Source organism: Leptonychotes weddellii, chromosome 3, assembly GCF_054177405.1.
Source record: "Leptonychotes weddellii isolate Sample4059 chromosome 3, ASM5417740v2, whole genome shotgun sequence".
Lineage (NCBI taxonomy): Eukaryota > Metazoa > Chordata > Mammalia > Carnivora > Phocidae > Leptonychotes > Leptonychotes weddellii.
In genome coordinates, this window is record NC_138371.1 from 103,431,438 (window position 1) to 103,450,559 (window position 19,122).

The 19,122-nt window shown below is 40.7% G+C and overlaps 1 protein-coding gene across 3 annotated transcripts in view; it reads right to left on the reverse strand.

Annotated features, from left to right (window-relative positions):
- CRYL1 (crystallin lambda 1) overlaps positions 1-19,122 on the reverse strand; it is a 171,525-nt gene that overhangs the window by 105,412 nt on the left and 46,991 nt on the right. For all 3 annotated transcript variants that reach the window (XM_081815413.1, XM_081815412.1, XM_081815411.1), the window contains exon 2: positions 11,041-11,148. In XM_081815413.1, the coding sequence (XP_081671539.1) occupies positions 11,041-11,123 (83 nt within the window). In that variant the 5' untranslated portion in view covers positions 11,124-11,148. The remainder of the gene's footprint in view (positions 1-11,040; positions 11,149-19,122) is intronic.

Genomic DNA, 19,122 nt, shown 5'->3' on the forward strand with positions numbered 1-19,122 from the left:
AAAAAAAATACTTTGCTTGAAAAAATAATAAAATAATAAAATAAAATTGGAGAAAAGGAAATGTTAATTATCCCTATAGGGCAAAATATGGGTGGTTTTAATTTTTTCATATTTCTATTTTTGCAGTTTTATTCAAAAGGAGCGTTTATTACTTTAAAAAGATAAAGACAATGGAGAGATTGGAATCCTTGTATATTACCACTGGGACTGTAACACGTGCAGCTGCTATGGCAAACAGTACGATGGTTCCTCAAAAAATTAAAAATGGAATTACCACAAGACCCAGCAATCCCACTTCTGGATATATATTCAGAAAAAATGAAAGCAGGGACTTAAAGAGATATTTGTACATCCATGTTCACAGCAGCATTATTCACAATAGCCAAAAGGTAGAAGCAACTCAAATGCCCATCAATGGATGAAGGGATAAACAAAATGTGGTCTATACACACAATGGAATATTATTTAGTCTTTAAAAAGAAGGAAATCCTGGGGTGCCTGGGTGGCTCAGTCTGTTAAGCGTCTGCCTCCGACTCAGGTCATGATCTCAGGGTCCTGGGATCAAGCCCCGCATCAGGCTCCCTGCCCAGTGGGGAGTCTGCTTCTCCTTCTCCCTCTGCCCCTGCCCCCTGCTTGTGTGCTGTCTCTCTCAAATAAATAAAGTCTTAAGAAAAAAAACCCACCCCCTCCAAACACACACACACACACACATACACACACACACCCTTCTAGGCACTTTCCTTTGATCAGCAACAACAATGCTAGATGAAGACTGGCAGATTCTTTTCTGGACAAACTGAAGAGTCAAAGAAAGGAGACATGCAGACACGCATACTTAGAGATGGCACTGCTGTTTGCAGTCCCTTACCCTGGCTCCGCTGCCCTGGTATCCCCATGCTGGACTTCCTGAGCGCCCCCATCCACCACTCTAACTACACACGGGAAGATTAATCATTGAAGCGCCACAAAAATCCTGAATTCAGTTACTGCAATATGAAAGTGGGGGACAGATGTGTGACAGTGCAGCCAATCTCCCGCAGAGGCATAGGAGGTGGACCCTAAAAATCATTCCTGTTTTTGAAGTGGGGGGTAAAAGGATAGAATATAAAAGTTTTCACTGAAGAGTGGCCCCAGATTTCTTTTGCTTGACAGCACAGTGTTTTTAAAGTCTTGAATGCCTTCCACCAAAGGTAAGGTCCAATTTGCTGAGGGCTCCACCTCTTCCTACTTCATTCTCTCCCCAACAGGTTACCAGCCCAGCCCCCTTGCTCACCTGAATTTGAAAACCTCTCAGTGAAGTCTGTAAGTTTAAATGTACTGTGGAAAGAAAAAGAATTCTCTCCATTTGCCCCACAGGATTGCTGGGGATCTGACTGCTCCCACTGGTCCCTGCCATCACTTCCCCTGCTTCTCCCCTCCTCACCGGGGCACTCTGAAATTCTCTTCCCTCAGGCTGGTGGTGACACTGGGACTTAGGGGGTGGGGAGATACTCAGGGGAGCAGAAGGCCTGCGTAAGCCTCAAGTCTGTCGATTTCACTCAAGTTTACACATGAGTATCAAGCTTTGGCCCAGTTAATACATGTACTTTCATTTATTTGTCATTGTTGGAAACCTCAGAGAGACATGGACCAGACAAAGCAGAATTCATACCACTCTTGAGTCCACACCCTATACTATATAAGCCTTCACAGCCCTACTTTCACTGTTAATATGCGCGTGTCCACATGCACAGAAGCATGCCGGATCATGATAGAAGCATGTATACTCAAATGTTCCTCAAGAGTCACTCATTCCCACCATTCAGAGACAGCCAAAGTATTCTGATTTCTCCCCAATTTTCTGAATGTACAATGAGCATATATAACTTTTATGAATCAGATAAAGCTACACTATTTCTGTTTGGGAAGAAAAATAAATAATTGCAATGAAGCAATCATTTGAACTGCCCTAGTGACAGCCAAGTGACAGCATGATCTGTGAACACACAGATAAGAGGTTGAATGACCCGCCTGAACCCAGAGCCCGTTGGTGTGAAATTCTGGCATCAGGACCTCAGATCCCTTCTGAACTTTCCCGTGCAGTTAGGTTTAGTCAACTCATTTCCTGTACCCCACTTCAGGGGAGCTTCAATTTAACCACCAAAGACAGGCTCCTGCTCATGAATAGGGTACATGTCTCTCCATTTATCGTAGTTTTATTTCCTGTCCTTCAATAAAATTTTAAAAATTTCTCCATGAATGTGTTACACATTCTTCTATTTATACCTAGGTTGTTCACATTTTTGGTAACTGTAGCGAATTTTTTACTGTTTCCTAACCATGTATTGCCAATGTATAGAAATACAATTTTTTTTTCTACCTGACATACGTTTTCCACAGCCTTGGAGTTTAGCCTACACAATCTATGCTCAAATTTCACCTGATAATAAAGCAATTGCTATCAGTCTGACTGGGCCTGCTCAACTTCTCCTGAAATGTCATGACATGTTAATTATTACTCATACACTGCTGATCTATTTCCCTGGGTGGGAGAACAGTAAATATTTTAGGCTTTGTGGATCATTTGGTCTCTGTTGCAACTACTTATTGTAGAGTGAAAACAGATATAGATAATACATAAACAAATGGGCATGCTGTGTCCCCGTAAAAGTTCATATGGTACATTCCCTTAAGACAGGGACTGGGACCAATAGTTCTGCATCAATTCCTACAGAAGAGGAATTCCCCAAGTAGAGGATGGCTGTAGAAAGACAAAACCAGGAACCCTCAGAACCTGGAATCAGTAGAGGATAGCAATCTAACCACAGGAACCTGACCAGGGCTCAGTATATTGGTAATCAACCCATCTATTGCCACAATCCTGGGAATTAGTAATTTTGGCTGCACTCAGCTGGGCTCACACATGAGGCCGCAGTCAGCATGTTAGCTAGGGGCTGTTGGAGGAGGATGGCTTCACTGACTGATCTAGCAGCTGATGCTGAGGTTGGTTAGTGCCGGCTGACAGCTGGGCACATGTCTGGATGGCCAGACTGAACTGATTGACAGGGTTGAGGATGGCAGGAAGGTAAGTTCTCAAGGCACAGCTGCTTTCCAGGCCTCTGCTTGCATCACATCTGCTATCTGTCCTACTGGCCAGTGCAAGTCCGTGGCCAAGCCCAGAGTCAGGCAGTGGGAGAAGCAAAGTCATACTGCAAAGAAGTGTGCAGATAGGGATGGAAGCAATTTGTGGCCATTTTGTGATCTACTACACTCAGCTATTCTAGCCAAAGATATATAGGAAAACTAATAAATGTCCCTTTCAAGCCAGAACAGATCAATCCAAGAGGAATCCAGATCAAAAACTGAATTCAAGATATTTAAGCAAGTACATAGGTCTGGGTAGCAAGTTAAAAACACCCCCCAGAAGCCCAGTTACTAGAAATGCCTGAGTTCAGGGACAAAGAGTTCAGTCACTCAGAAGACAAGAGTACAGGGCAGCTACCTGGTTTCAGGGATCACTTCCAGTGGTTTATTAAATCCTAATCTATTTAGAAAGCTGATTTGGTTTGGGGGGATTTGCATACCAGAATGACCATCTACAGGTGGTAAAGTTATGGCAACAGAGAAATTTAAAAGAGTAAGTTTACCAAAAGACAATTTCAGATTGGGACTCATGTAAAACAAGGCAGTTTGCTCCCTGCCTTAGAATGGAGGCGGTCACTGAGATATCAATATAGCCCATGCCAGGTGCCCCTGGTCCAGCAATGGCTAGAATGGCCGTTACTCATGGAAATAACACTGGATCCAAATCCTAAAAGTCACGTCCTGATCTATGAGTCCATATTATAACTTTTACTTGATTTTTGTTTTTCTTCTTAAAATACATAGTCTCAGATTCTTACTTGAGACCTAACATGTGCCAAGCATCAGGCAACAAAAACCAAGTAGTAAAGCATCTGCTAATAAGGTTTTCCAAGGTCAAGCTACCCTTCTATTTTGAGATTTAAGTATGTTAAGTTTTAAGTTTCTCATTTTACTGCTGTTAGAAAAAGATTAGTCTTGGATGGTATCTTTTTAATTTTTTTTTAATTCCCCATGATGGCATGGTATGAGTTGTGATAATTTCTCTCATCTTCTAATGTTGTGATAGTTTTTAAAATCAACTTCACACAGTTTAAGTTCATTTTTACAATTTCAAAAACAAGATGTACCATTTCTACTCATTTAAGAGTAGTGTTTAATAGGTCTAACATAAATAGAATTTTCATGCAGAAGTAGTAATATTTCAACCACATATTCTCTACTATAAAATGTTCAGAAGGATCTGAATTTGGGAAGTGAGCCAAACTGCAAGGGTGGGACAGATGGCCGGGAAAGTCTATGAAAAATACAGCAAGAAGAATTACTCTTTGAGACTCTAGACAAGCTTCCCATGACTCAGTTAAACAATTACTGAGCTAGTGCCTATTTCTGGAGACAAGAAATGTGCATGCTGCTTCTTTCTGTGGCCATAATGGCTATCACAGAGATCCCATAACATTTCAATAATGAGAGGTACGGAGAGTGTAACGCAGAGTCTCTGTCCTCATGGAGCTCACAACCCAGTATGAGGAAGACCAAAAACCAGTGTCCTAAGAGGCTGCCTATTGGGCACAGACTATTTTGACCCATCAGTCAATTCAACCCAATGAAGAAGATACGTTATTTATACTTCTTGACAAAAAAGATAAAGTTGGTTCTCCTTATACCTTATGCCTAATACATGATCAGGGACTTTGTAGTCTTGGTTCCTGGACATCTAAGGACTACAGCCAATAACCCAATATTGTTGACCTGAGCTAACAGTCACTGTTGATCTGCAGGGTGACAGTTTACTTACTGAAAGAAGCAGCAATAATTCTTTCCTAACTGAAAAAAATTTAGAAACTCAAAACTCTTCTTACTGACCAAGATATTTACAAAAATAAGGTTTGCACTCAATCCTCTTCACTTGGTCTCTGTGTACAGGAATGGAATATCTGAAAATCTTGTGATTAAGAAAGGGAAGCAGGTGGCTTTACTTAAATGACAAGACCAAAAATGTAGTCCTCCCTAGGAGGGCAACATGACACAACTCAACCTGATTTTCCTGCTGCTGTTTGATAGCAATAATTCGAGAAGAAAGAGGTAGTCAGTCACAAGATACCCTAAGATCTCTACTTCCTGGCAAAGAAGTATAACCAGTTCTGCATATTTAAGTTAACTCAGTGTATGTGTAGATGAATTACAAAAATAAAGCTCCTGCTATTGAGAAAAGATCTTCTGTATTCTTCTTAAGGCTTGGCTACATAAGAATTCAGTAGATTTGCTTTTCTTTGATAAAGCTGCTAATGGCAATAAATTATTTTGGTTTTTTTGGTTCAAAACTCTTACAGACTGACATCTAAAAGTTCAACCTAATCAGGCACCAATTATATTAAGAAATATTAGCTCTTAATTAAGCAAAGCAGTAGGATAACAGGAAAGCCTTTTTTCTGGCCTTAAAAATAAACAAACAAGCAAATATATTTTTTTAAGATTTATTAATTTGAGAGAGAGAAAGAGAGAGAGCATGAGCAGGAGAGAGGGGCAGAGGGAGAAAGAGAATCCCAAGCAGTCTCCCCACTGAGCGCAGAGCCCTAAGCAGGGTTCAACCTCACGACCCTGAGATCATGAACTGAGTCGAAACCAAGGGTCAGACACTCAACCGACTGAGCCACCCAGGTGCCCCAACAACAACAAAAAAAAGTTTTTAATTTTTTTAACTTAAAAATTAAAAACCCTACTCGTAGTTTTCACATATACTCCCTAATGCCTGAAAGGGCTTTTAAAGTGATACACTAAAATGATACACCTAAAAAATAAGGCCTAAAATACAAATATCCAAATAGAACAAAGAACTTTTCAATTAGGAAAGCATCTTAGACTTTTCTCTTGGTTCTGACTGAGTGGAATTCGCTTGACAAAATAAAATATGAAATGGTAACAGAAGTGGGAAGTCTGGAGAGTAGAGGACAGCAAACTGTACCCAAGGGTCAAAGTTGCTCCACCACTTGTTTTCATATGGCCTGTGAGATGAAATGGCTTTTACATTTTTAAGTGGTTGGAAAAAAACCCAAAGAATAATAATACTTTGTGACATGCGAAAATTATACAAACTCCAAAGTTCGGTGTGAATTCATGAGGTTTCATTGGAACACAGCTGGGCCCGTTTGTTCACATATTGTCTGTGGCTGCTTCACTCTACGAGGAGTGGCTGCTACAGAGGCCTTATGACCTGAAAAGCCTAAAATATTTCCTGTTTGGCCATTAGAGAGACTAGGCCAGTGCCTGGAGTGTGGGTGCAGCTGGCTCCACACCTGACTTGATCAGAGGCTGTGCTCTCCTCCGACACCTGATCAGTTACTGAGCTGACTGACATCTCTAGGCTCCAAACCCACCAACCACAAATACTGTCAATGATGTGGGAAACAAAGGCAGAAGAAAAATGATTAAATTTCCTTACTATCTACAGCCCATTGACAAGTCCTTGCAACAGGCAGAGTGACATTCCTCTAGCGACTCAACTGCTTCAATGTTGATACTTTGCTAAGGGCAAAAGGCAATCTTAGCCCAACCCCAGGACCCTGTGAGTCTATTTTAACATATAAAAATTCCTTTGGAAACTTCCTTTATCTCTAAACCCCCCAAGATACATGTTGGCAATCATCACCCAAGCATATGATCCACCAATAAACATCTGAAGGGTCTCATGACTCAGGTTTTATTAGACGGTAATAAATGACCTTTTCCCAACAAAAGCTAGCCCCCTCAAGGTCCTGGAAATCTTGCTTCCAAAATTCCTTAGAGACTTACCCTATCCCTAACCCCCTCCCAACTTGAAAGTATGTAATGGGCCCCTCCTCATGACCCCAGTGCAGCTCTTCCTGCCTATGGGTCCTGCCCTTGTGCTTTAATAAAATCAACTTTTTGCACCAAAGATGTCTCAAGAATTCTTTCTGGGCTGTCGGCTTCGAACCCTAATGTTCTTTCCTACATCATTAACAGGAAACCACATAAAAGCCCGAGCCTGCTGAAAGGTCAGCGTAGCCACACAAGTACATGAGGCCTAGCACTATCACCAACTACCATTTCCACACTGCAGCTTGCTATGTTCTTATGTAGAAAAACCACTTACTATGGGAATAAAAGAGAAATTTAATGAAGTAGATCTAATTTTACTTACTTAGGAAAACCATAAATTCTGTAAATCTTTTTTTTTTTTTTTTAAGATTTTATTTGTTTGACAGAGAGAGACACAGCAAGAGAGGGAACACAAGCAGGGGGAGTGGGAGAGGGAGAAGCAGGCTTCCCGCGGAGCAGGGAGCCCGATGCGGGGCTCGATCCCAGGACCCCGGGACTATGACCTGAGCCGAAGGCAGACACTTAACGACTGAGCCACCCAGGCACCCCAAATTCTGTAAATTTCTTTACAACAGTATCCCCCTTTATGAATTTTTCATTATCAGTAGATCACTTCCATTGCTCCCTACATCACCTCCATTAAACCAAATATTAAGTTCTTTGTGCTACTGTGTTCCTTATCTTGATGCCCTTTTAAAACACTCTAACTCAATTTGAAGAAATCTCAGTTGGTTCCTTTTTTTATGATCGTTCTCTCGAGGCGTATTTTCTTCTGCATTACAACAGTAGAACATAAGGCTTTTGAGCTATTTTTACTAAGGCTTAAAATTTATTTTTAAAGACTTTTGAAGACTTCCATTTCTAATACTATGGTGGGCAAAAATGTCTGAAGGGCCTGTTTATAAACCACAGGATCCCACATAAGAATAATTTTTATGTATGAGAGAGTCACAGCAAGTAGAGCAAGTAAGGAGAAATTTCAAGGTTCTCCCTTTAACCAAAAGAAGAAAAAACAAAAAAAGAACTCAAAGATCTACAAATAGCAAATAAGCATATGAAAATATGCTACACACATCAGGGACATGCAAATTAAAACAACGAGCTACCACCACATACCTGTTAGAAGGGCCCAAATCCAGAACACTGACAACACCAAACGCTGCGAGAACTCTGACTCACTGTCGGTGGGAGTGCCAAGTGGTCCAGCCACTTTGGAAGACAGTTTGGCAGTCCTTCGGTGCTCCACCCAGATCTCTTTGAATCCCTTTTACCAGCACTGGGTGCCCACCCGCAACTTTTGAAACTCTGTTGCTGCTAATGGCTTACACCTGCCCCCACCCTCAGAGTATACCCCAGAACCCAGAGCAGAGACACAGAAGCCCCTGGGAGTTCATATCCACCCAAGCCCCTAGGAATGCCCCAAGTCAGTGACTGATGCAGAAATATGGAAGCTCAGCTCTCTTGCCTTAAGGGATGACAAACTTCACACAGCATTTTATGCTCTGGGACTCCATGGAATCTTGTTGATCCTGGGACTTCTCCTGAAATCATATCCTTATTAGTTGGCCTCTTTGTCTTCCTTTTCCTATCCCCACCAATCCCTCACTGGTTTCTCCTGGGAGCACTTCTTTAATAAATCGCTGGCCTGGGAATCCTTATCTCAGGATCTGATTCTGAGGAACCGGAGCTAAGACAACCTCAAGTACTGGAATTACTAGATATATGATACAAAACAATTATGTATTAAGTGCTCAAAGATTTAAAAAATGTAACCACAAAGAATGAGCAAACAGTGAGAAACTATTAAAAATGAACAAGTATATTTGGTAAAGAAGCAGACAGAACTATTAAAGTAAAAATTTAATTACTGAAATAAATTCAATGGATGGCTTAAATAACAGATTAGACATAGCTAAAACTAGAATTAGTGAACTGGAAGAAAAATCTAAAGAATGTATCCAAAATATATTCCAACAAGACAGGGAGACGGAAAATATAAGAGAGTTTAAAAGATGTGAAGGCTAGAATGTGTTGGTTCAACAGACATTTAATCAGAATCCCAGACGGAAAACTAGACCCAGCAATCTCATTCTTAGGTATGTACCCTGTAGATATTCTTGCACTTCTGCACCAGGAGACATATGGAAGGACACAAATGGCAACATTGTTTACAATAGCCCCCAACTGGAAATAGCTTAATGTTCATCAGAAGGATAAAACATAAGTAAATAATAGCAAAGTCACACACTAGAAAATCATATAGCAATAAGCAATAAACGTAGATGTACTACAGCTATATAAACAATAACATGGATGAATCTCAAAAAATTCTTTTATAAAGCACAAAAATAAGCAAAACTAAACCATATATTATTTAGAGATACATAGCAATGATAAAACTTTTTTAAGGCAAGGTTAACAGTATAGTTACTTCTGGTGAGAAGATAGAGGATTAGTCTCAAAAGGTGTACACAGGGTATTGACAATATTCTAGATCTCAAGATGGATAGTAGTTTCATGAATGTTCATTTTATTATATTCTTCATAAACTAGCATAAATGACCTATTTTGTATATATTAAATATTATATTAAAAGTAATGTTTGTAGACTCTCTATAAAACAAATAGTATAGATAGGTGCTAAAGGAACTCAGACCCACCCTTACCATGTCAGATGAACCACAGCTTGAATCTTGTATCTTACTGTGTCTTTGAGCAGGTTACTGACCATTCATAGAACTAAGCTTTCTCATAAAATAATGGCAATAATATCTGCCTCATGGGGCTTACTATGAGAATTTATATGGTAAGATTACTAGACTATAAGTTCCACAGTGGGTAGGACTGTGTCTCTCTTACTCATCTATGTATCCCTAGTGGATAGCACACGCCTGGAACATAGCAGGTATTTATGCTAATTCCTCTTCCTTCTAAAAGAGTACAGAACAAAGTGTTAGGAGTATATGTGTTTAGCTTTAGAGTGGTTCTTTCATTGTTTTTGGTTTTGAGGTTTTTTTCATTTTTAAAGATTTTATTTTTAAGTAATCCCTACACCAACGTGGGACCTGAATTTACAACCCAGAGATCAAGAGTCACATGCTCCACCAACTGAGCCAGGCAGGCACTCCTGTTTGTTTGCTTTTCAGACTGACGTTTCATCTTGGCACTGACTATATGTTACTCTACGTAAGAAGTAACTTGACTTCTCCAGGTTTTGGGTTCTTAATCTGTTGCACAACAAAACTGAACTAAGATATATAATTTCTCAGTGTCTACAGCCTGATGTCACACAATATATATATTAGTCTTTTCAAAAAGTAAACAATAAAGTCAGCATATTTTTGTTACACAAAATGCAAATTCAAGTTACACGTTCATGGATATCCCCCAAGAAGAATAACTACCTAAACAATACCATGTGTGAGATGATCCAAACTGTGTTCAGCGATAGTCCTCTTAGGTGAATGTGTCATGAATTAGGGCCCTTTTACCTTCCAGCACATTACATTAGTTTGGTGCTCCTATCTTTGACCTCCCTCATTCTTGGCCTCTTTCCTATGGTTCCTATTTTTCTTCTGTGATTATTCCCAAAACTTAGCCCTCCTCATGCTTAGCACTCAGCGTATGTAAGTTCATCGACTCGGACACCTTTAACTATTACAGTTATCACAATTCATTTGAGTCCTGACAACATTAGATCAATAGGTCAAAACAAACCTCAGAACCCCCTGTTCCTAAAACATAATGCCCATGCAGCTCTGGCTACGACATGCTGAGCACCGACTCGTCTGCCCAGAGGGAACACAGGGAAACCCAGAGCACCGGGCCTGTGTGACACGGGAGAGAAGCTGACTCACTCAGGCTGGAAGCCTAAGAGGGATGTTCAGCTCCTCAACTCCCATCACACATCTTTACAATCCTAACGGCACTCTCCTCATAATCTGAGCCCCCTCTTCAGTCTGAATTTGTTATGGCTCACCCACCGTGGGCTTGGCCTTTCCAGCTCAAAGGCACTGTAACAGCCATCAAATGTTAGAGTAAAATCACAGATATTTACAGCCTTGAGAATACAATAAACAAGACCCACTGAGAGCAGCAAGAGTTGTTTCAATTCCCCCTGGAAGGTGCCAGCTAACTTACCTGATCTTTTCCAAGGCATTTGTTACCTGCTGTGGCTCAATATCATAGAGTTTCACCTTGAAGCCTCCACTGGCAAACAACATAGCCCAGCTTTGCCCAATGAGTCCGCTAAAGGGAAAGAAAATTAAGAAAGGCTTCCAGTTAACTTCATGGAACAGTTTTTCATTCCTAACCCAGAATGAAATTTTTAAAATTATACAAGATCCTATTTTGAAATACTTAATATCTTAAAATTATACATTTGTCTAGCTGTATTTATTTAAAATGTTATCTCTTTCCATATAGGAGCCCCTGAATCCTCAGCTCCAGGGTCAGCTGTAACCTTCTGCCCGGTACACTGCTGGATGTCAGGTGGTTAACATTAGTTCACACACTGAAGCAAAAACTTACAGTAGAGAGGTGTGGTAGGGTGTGGTGGAGGCAAAAGGCCCCTCTGTGAACCCCCATTTGACCACTGTTTCAGGCAAGTTACTTAATGTGAAGAAAAGAGAGAGTATTTTCCCCAACCTCCTCAAATAAATAATTGCTGCTACCACCAGCAGCTTTTGAGCAGATCTTGGGTGCCAGGCAAGATTTAACATCGTACGTGGCTTTCCTCTGTTAATCTTTACAACAACCCCACAAGGTAGGTGCTATTATTATTTCCCATTTTATATATGGGAAAACTGAGGCATAGAGGGGTTAAGACTATGCAGGCTGTACATGCTACAGCTATGAGATGAACCCAAACAGCCTGACCCTCAGATCCTAACTACTGGTACCTCTGCCCACACTGTTTCAGTATGTTACCAGAAAAGGAAAAGATAAAAAAGACATGAAGAACTCACAAAGAGTTGTTCAAAAGGTTCAAAATGAATGTTAAGGAGCACGTCTAGAGCCCAAATCTTGGTTTCTAGTATCATTCTCCAATAAAGGGAACCAAGGCTCCTTGGAGAAATGGCTGATTCTAGGACTGAGCCAGGAAATACACAACATGAGCCCAGAGTAATTGGGAGTGCCAGAACGTAAACAGTACTAATAAAAAATTAAAATTTAAAAAAAAATTGTAAAAGCCTATCTTGACAAAACATGTCAAAGGAACGCAGGAGCCAACTGAAAGCTCTAGGGGACAAAGCTGGAATAAGTTGAGCAAAAAAGGAAAGTAACACTGGATTATAACCCAAAGTATAAACTAAGTATCCATGAGTCCACATTGATATCAATAAATGTTTGAATAAATAAATGGGGGAGAAGCCAAATCTCCCTTGCATAAGAATTGCACAGTAATTTATGTAGACACTCTGCCCTCAGAGAGTTGTAACCAATTCCCCATTACTGAAGCATGGGCTGTACAGAATGACTTCCTTCCAAAGAGTACAAGTAATGAAAAGGGAAAATTTAGAGTGACTTTACAGTGGAGAAAACTGGCAAACATTACCTCAGACAAGTGATCAAGGTCAACATCAACAGTGATAAATAATGTTATAGGATGCACCCTGGATACAACATGATGAGAAGGGCACTTTCTCTCTGTAGTCTTCCTCCCAAATACCCATCATCCATCTAATAATGAGAAAAACATCACACAAATTCCAACACAGAACAGTCTCCAAACTATCTGACCACCACTCCTCTTCACTGTCAAGGTGACTAAAAACAAAGAATATCTAAGAAACTCACAGTTGAGAGGAGCCAAAAGAGAAATGACAAGTAAATGTAATTTGGTATCCTGGATGGGATCCTGAACATTAGGTAAAAACTAAGGAAATCTGAATAAAGTATGGATTATTAAATAATAATATATCAATATTAGCTCATTAATTATAATAAATGTACCACACTAATACAAGATATTAATAATAGGGAAAACTGGGTGAGGGAGTATATGGGAACTTTCTGTACTATCCTCACAATTTTTCTGTAAATCTAAAAAAATAAAGCCTATTTTAAAAAAAAATGAATGTTTATAACAGCAATTCCACACCTAGGTATGTACCCAATAGAAATGAAACATATGTCCCAAAAAACACCAATTTGTACATATATGTTTATATGAGCCTTATTCATAACAGCTAAATGGAAATGACCCAAAAGTCCAATAGCTAATGAATAGGTAAATAAAATGTGGTATACCCATAAAAAGTTATTCAGCCACAAAAAGGAATAAAGTACTGATATGTGCTACATGGAACCTTAAAAAAATTCTCAGCAAAAGCAGTCAGTCAGTAAGGTCTACATATTGCATGATTCCACTTCTAGGAATTGGCAAATCTATAGAGACAGAAAGTGGATCTGTGGTTGCCCAGGGCTGGAGAGGAAGGAACAGGAGTGACAGCTGATGGAGGCAGGGTTTCTTTTGGGACGACAAGAATACTCTAAAACTGACTATAGTAACAGTTGTACAACCCTGTGAATATACTAAAAGGGTGAATTGTGTGCTAGATGAATGTCAACAAATCTGTGATTAAAAAATGAATGTATGTGAAAATGTTTTGAAAACCAACTCCTGCCACACAAATGTAAAGCAATAATACTTAGTAAGCTCTTAAATTTGGTTGAGTGGAAGGGCAAAGAGGAAATGATTATCACATTTGGTGGAATGTAGGTGGTTACCTTGAAGCACGATTTAGAATTCTTTCCCCAAAGGTGCTTGCCTGCTACATGAGTGTTCAGCTAGAGGTGAGAGAAATCAAGGGATTTCTCCAAAGAAGGTGACATCCAGGAAGGTAGTTCATAGAGCTAATAGGCAACAAAATCCACTTAAACTTGTCTCCAATTCCAAACTCCAGTGCTGTTTCGTTACATTCCAAGCTCACCCATTCAAAAGGGTATACCAGTTTCCCCTTAGGGGACCCATAGGCTAACAGATATATTTGATGATGCTCCACAAGGGCAGAACTAATGGTGGGGCCAGTGAGAACTTACCGAGCCTGCTGAGTTATCCAACTCTGGATGCAAAGAATAGCTATCTGTGTTCATCATCTTATGATTTTAAAAATGACCGCTAAATTATTCAGACTTAAAAGGAAGGAAATTCTGGACACATGCTACAACATGGATCAAAGTGGAAGACATAATGCAAAATAAAATTAACTCAGTTACCAAAAGACAAATACTGTGTGATTCCACTTGTATGAGGTACTTAGAGTAGTCAAATCCATAGAGACAGAGAATAGAATGGTGGTTACCAGGGGTTGGGGGAAGGGAGCACTGGGGACGTGTTATTTAATGGGGACAGAGTTTCAGTTTTGCCAGAGAAAAAGTTCTGGAGATTGGTTGCACAATGTAAATGTACTTTAACACTACTAAACCACGCGCTATTCTCACAACTTCAATATGATTTGGAACTTTTTCATAATATAAAGTATATGAATGGGAAGAAAGGAAGTAGAGACAGAATATAGACAATTTTATTGAGGTCTGAAGAAAAATGTGGCAGTTACTCGAAGGAGATACGAGGTCAAGAGGGGATACTTACGAGGCTGGGAGAAATAACCGTGTTTACATGCTATAGAGCATGATTCCCCACAGACAACACAGCACTTTGGCCTGACACTCCTGCACCTACTTCCACTGCTTGGGTCGTCCTGAGGCTTGATGTTACTCAGGAAAAGGCAGCCCCAGTAATCAAGCAGGTGGAAAATCCTTGGAATTGGAGGTATCAGAACAGGGGTAGGTGATCATGGGGCATCAAATACTGGGTAGGTGATTAGGTGATCTACTTTTCTCTCAATCTTGAGATTTTTCCAATGCCACTTGGAATATTAAAAGTGAATTGCATCTGATCCACAAATTGCCCCTGGTACTCTTCATACAATTCAAAGACAAATCAACATTCTCTAGGGTTCCTCTAAATTGGAAGCTTCTCAAAATGTGATCCAGATATCAGCAACATACTCCCCACTTCAGAGGGGCCGAAAGGGGTGTGTGGACAAAGCCAGGCATTGAGTGGTGGGAGGCACTTTTCCATGAGCACTCACATGTCTTACTGGCTGTTCTTCAGCCAGATCATTTGTCAGAGTTATTTTGCAGAAATACATCCCTCGAGGATAAAGAGCAAGCCTGCTTACCTCTTACTATAAAAACAGTAGTTTCCCCAAGCTCAATGTTCCTGTCCTGGAACACAGTGAATCTGCAGGTATCCACCTGGAACCTCCACATCTCCTCCATGGGACTCAGGGCAAAAGGAATAAATGCTAATAGGATGCTCATGCTGCCTGCCCTGCTACGACTAAGAAAATTCTCTGTCTCTGACCCATGAGTCTCATGTCCTCTGCCAGCATTCAGGAAATATTAACAAGCTAAATTATTAGCTTGCAAGTAGACAGAACATTCAGCAGGACAGGCTTGTCTCAGATGTGGTGTCATTTCATTATACTAACTACGTGCTACTTTGGGGAAGGGGGGTGGCTAGAATAGCATGCTGTCAAAGGATGGGCTCCAAGAAGTATTATCCCCACTCCATCTCTCCTCCCCCTACCTTTCCTAATTCAGCTAATCTATCATTCAGGCTCTGAGTACAGAAAGCACTCCACACAGTTACAACGCCGCCCCTCCCCCCCCCCATCAGGCTTGGGCCCAAGCAACTGAAGGGAAGAGCTTGGCATGCCTCCCTCCTATTGCCCTGAAAATCCTGTTAATGCCACAGAAGTGCTATCCAAGCTTCAAAGCCCTCACACAATGCTCACTTGAGCTAAGCCTCTGATACATACAAGAGGTTATTGAGAGGGGCTACTATCTTGTTACAAGGTATCTTATGTGAAGCCATTTGTTGGAAAAATGGGAGTGAAAACAACTAAAATACTTCTACTCAATTTCAGGAGAGGGAACAAGATTATACAAAATGTTTTACTCCATATTCTTCTGCAATATTAAAATATTTTACAATTAATGTAAAATTTACATATATAAATTTTTTATTAAACTCTCAATGCTCTAGACCTGTACTGTCTAATATGGTAGACTCTAGCCACATGCTGCTATTTAATTAAAATTAATAAATTTTAAAAATCACCAATAGTACTAGACATGTCTCAAGTATTCAATAGCCACATGTGATAGTGGCCACCAACTTGGACAGCAAGGGCATAGCAAGGACATATATAGAACATTTCCCTCTTTGCAGAAAGTTCTATTGACAAAGCTGTTCTAGACTCTGAGGGAAAAAACCCCACAGACCACAAGCCAGAGTTTGAAAGAGATAGCCCTGCCTGAAGACTTCTCTTCCTCAAACGCCCACTACCCTCCCCACACACACTCCAGAGCTGCAAGCCAGTAAGTTAAAAGGCCAGTAACATTCATGCAGGTCATCCCAAATGACCAGTCATTGACTCTAAATGTTTTTCTCCCCACTGCCAGTATCATAATGTTTGACATACATGGTGATTGACTCAACCATGAAAGGAGCGCGTCGTACGTACAGCCTGACTCTAGAATGGGTACTTTCACAGCGGGGTTGACAGTGTGTGTCCGCTCTGTGATAATCACCAAACTGTGTACGTAGGACTTCTGCACTCTGCTGTATGTATGACGTAATTCATAAAAATATTTTTCCGAAAGAGACTTCTTTTCCTTTCCACTTTGTGGCTTCAGAAACTACCACACCCCTCCAGAATGACTCATCTCCTCGATCCATGGAAAAGCTTTCGCCCACATGCTGATAGGGCGCGGGAGCCTGTCAGGGGTGAGAGCTCCACGGGGCCTCCAAGGCATCCTTAGCAGCAGACCCCTCCATCAGTAAGCCCCCCCCCCATCCTGTGTCCAGCACACAATGAAACAGAGAGGATGGGCACAAAAGGAAAGGACCTTAAGTGCCAGGCACGGGTAAGGCTCACAGGCCATACAAGGTCGAAGGGTGAGAGGTGTCAGCTGGCCTTTTTATAAAAGCCCAAGTACTGTTGCTGCTTTTACAGAAAAGACTTTCCACAAAGGAGAACACAATAGATTCACCTCATAAGTAAACCTCCTCCCACCACTTGACTTTCAAAATACGTGAGTGTAAGTGCCTCTCAAATGAGCCTGCACTGCAGGGAGAGGCACAACAAAGGGGGAGAAGGAAGCTTTCTGCAGAGAGGCTTTCTCGACTGACCAAGGTTACATCATTGCCTAAGCCTGCACTGTGCGGTGGGGCAGCCACGTCACAGCCACACGGCACTAGCTGGCACTTGCAAAGTGCCTAGTGTGAAGTGACATGTACTGCCAAGTGTAAAAAACACACTGGGTTTTAAAGGCTGTGCCCCCAAAAAAGAATGTAGACTCTTTCAAAAGTAATATTTTACATCAATTACTTGTTGAAATAATAACACTTAAACATACTGAAATTAATTTCACCTTTTTTTTCTAAAAGATTTTATTTATTTATTTGAGAGAAGAGAGAGCGAGCATGAGTGGGGGAAGGTCAGAGGGAGAAGCAGACTCCCTGTGGAGCAGTGAACCTGATGTGGGGCTCCATCCCAGGACCCCGGGATCATGACCTAAGCTGAAGGCAGACACTTAACCTACTGAGCCACCCCGGCAACCCTAATTTCACCTTTTTTAAATTGTAATTACTACAAAATATAATTACATATGTGACTAGCACTGGTGGCTCACATTACATTTCTAACAGGCAGCAACGACTTAAAGAATCATCGGGGATCATAATTCAATCATTTATCTTAGTTGTTTTTTTGGTGTCAGGACACCTAGTTCCACCCCCAACTCTGCAACTCTGCTGCGATCATACAGAGGTCAGTCTCGTGTCCAAGAGAGCTGTAGTCCTTCATCTACAAATGCACTTGGGGGTGGGGAGGCATTCACTCTAGAGCAGTAGTTTTCAACCTTTCTACCAAAGACATTTCTACAATAATCCAAGCCACCACGGTCCTCATGTTTGAATACTGATTGCAAATAAATTAACTGATCTTACTAACTTTGTTAATGACCAAAAAATCAACATAAGACAAATGTCCAAAAAGAAATATTTATAACATTAAATATACATAAACTCCTATAAACCCAGAAATAAAAGATGAATACACCAAACACAAGAGGGGGTAAACTGCTATAAAGTATGTGAACAAACTAACTTGAAAATATACTCTACTGCTTTAGTCTAATAATAGCAAATAAAATATATATCCAAAAGACAGAGATTAAAAAAACGGACGATGCTTAGTGTTGGTGAAGTTATGGGCAAACGGGCACTTACAAACCATTGTGGGGAATAAAAGAGGTGCAAAGTAGCTGGGGGCAGTCTCACAGCCTGTATCAAAATTAAGTATTTCTAACATTTGACCTGGGAATTTTACTTCCCGAATTGATCTTAGGCTAGGTTAATATGGGCAACACACAGACACTCATTTACAGTAGAATTTATATTAGCAAAAAAGTAAAAACTAACCCTGTAACATTCAGCATTAAATAAATTATATACAGATAAAGCAAAGAGAGGAAATTTTTAACAATTATTGACTAGCAAAGTGGATATGTGGGTATTCTTTTTTCCATAATTTCTACTCTTCTGTGTATTTGAGGATTTTTATAAAAATTTGGGGAGAAATTAGTTATATTCCATACAACAGGCATTAAAGACAAAGCCGATTTCTTCTTGTTACAATAGTTTCAAAGCCTGTATCGCCCGTAGTCCTCTAGAGGAGGGACCAAGAGCAAAAAGCCAAGTGCTGGGAAGCTGCTGGCATCGCTCCTCCCTCACACACACCCAGTCATTCATGACTGGACACAACACGGCATCTGACCCAAAGTGACCATCAGCTGGCTTACCAGCACCTGCTATACCTGCAGCCTGGCTTGCACAGAGGAGACAAGCCCAGCAGACTTCCTCTCCTGAAAACTGGACCTAAAATGTGGGAACTATAAGTCAGTAATGGGCACTGGAGTGGAAAGATTATGATGCTGGGGCTGGCAGCAATGTGCAAGAAAAAGAAGCAGAGGGGAGAGGAAAAGTGAGCAAGGACAGGCAGGGGGAGTCTACGGCGCAGACTAATATAACCAGGTACAAAGATCAGACCACACAGCGCCAGAATGAAAGTTCTGTCAGCTTTCTTGTGCCCAGCACAACTTTACCTTGGGCCCAAATACAATTAGTTTCCTGCCCTTAGAGCC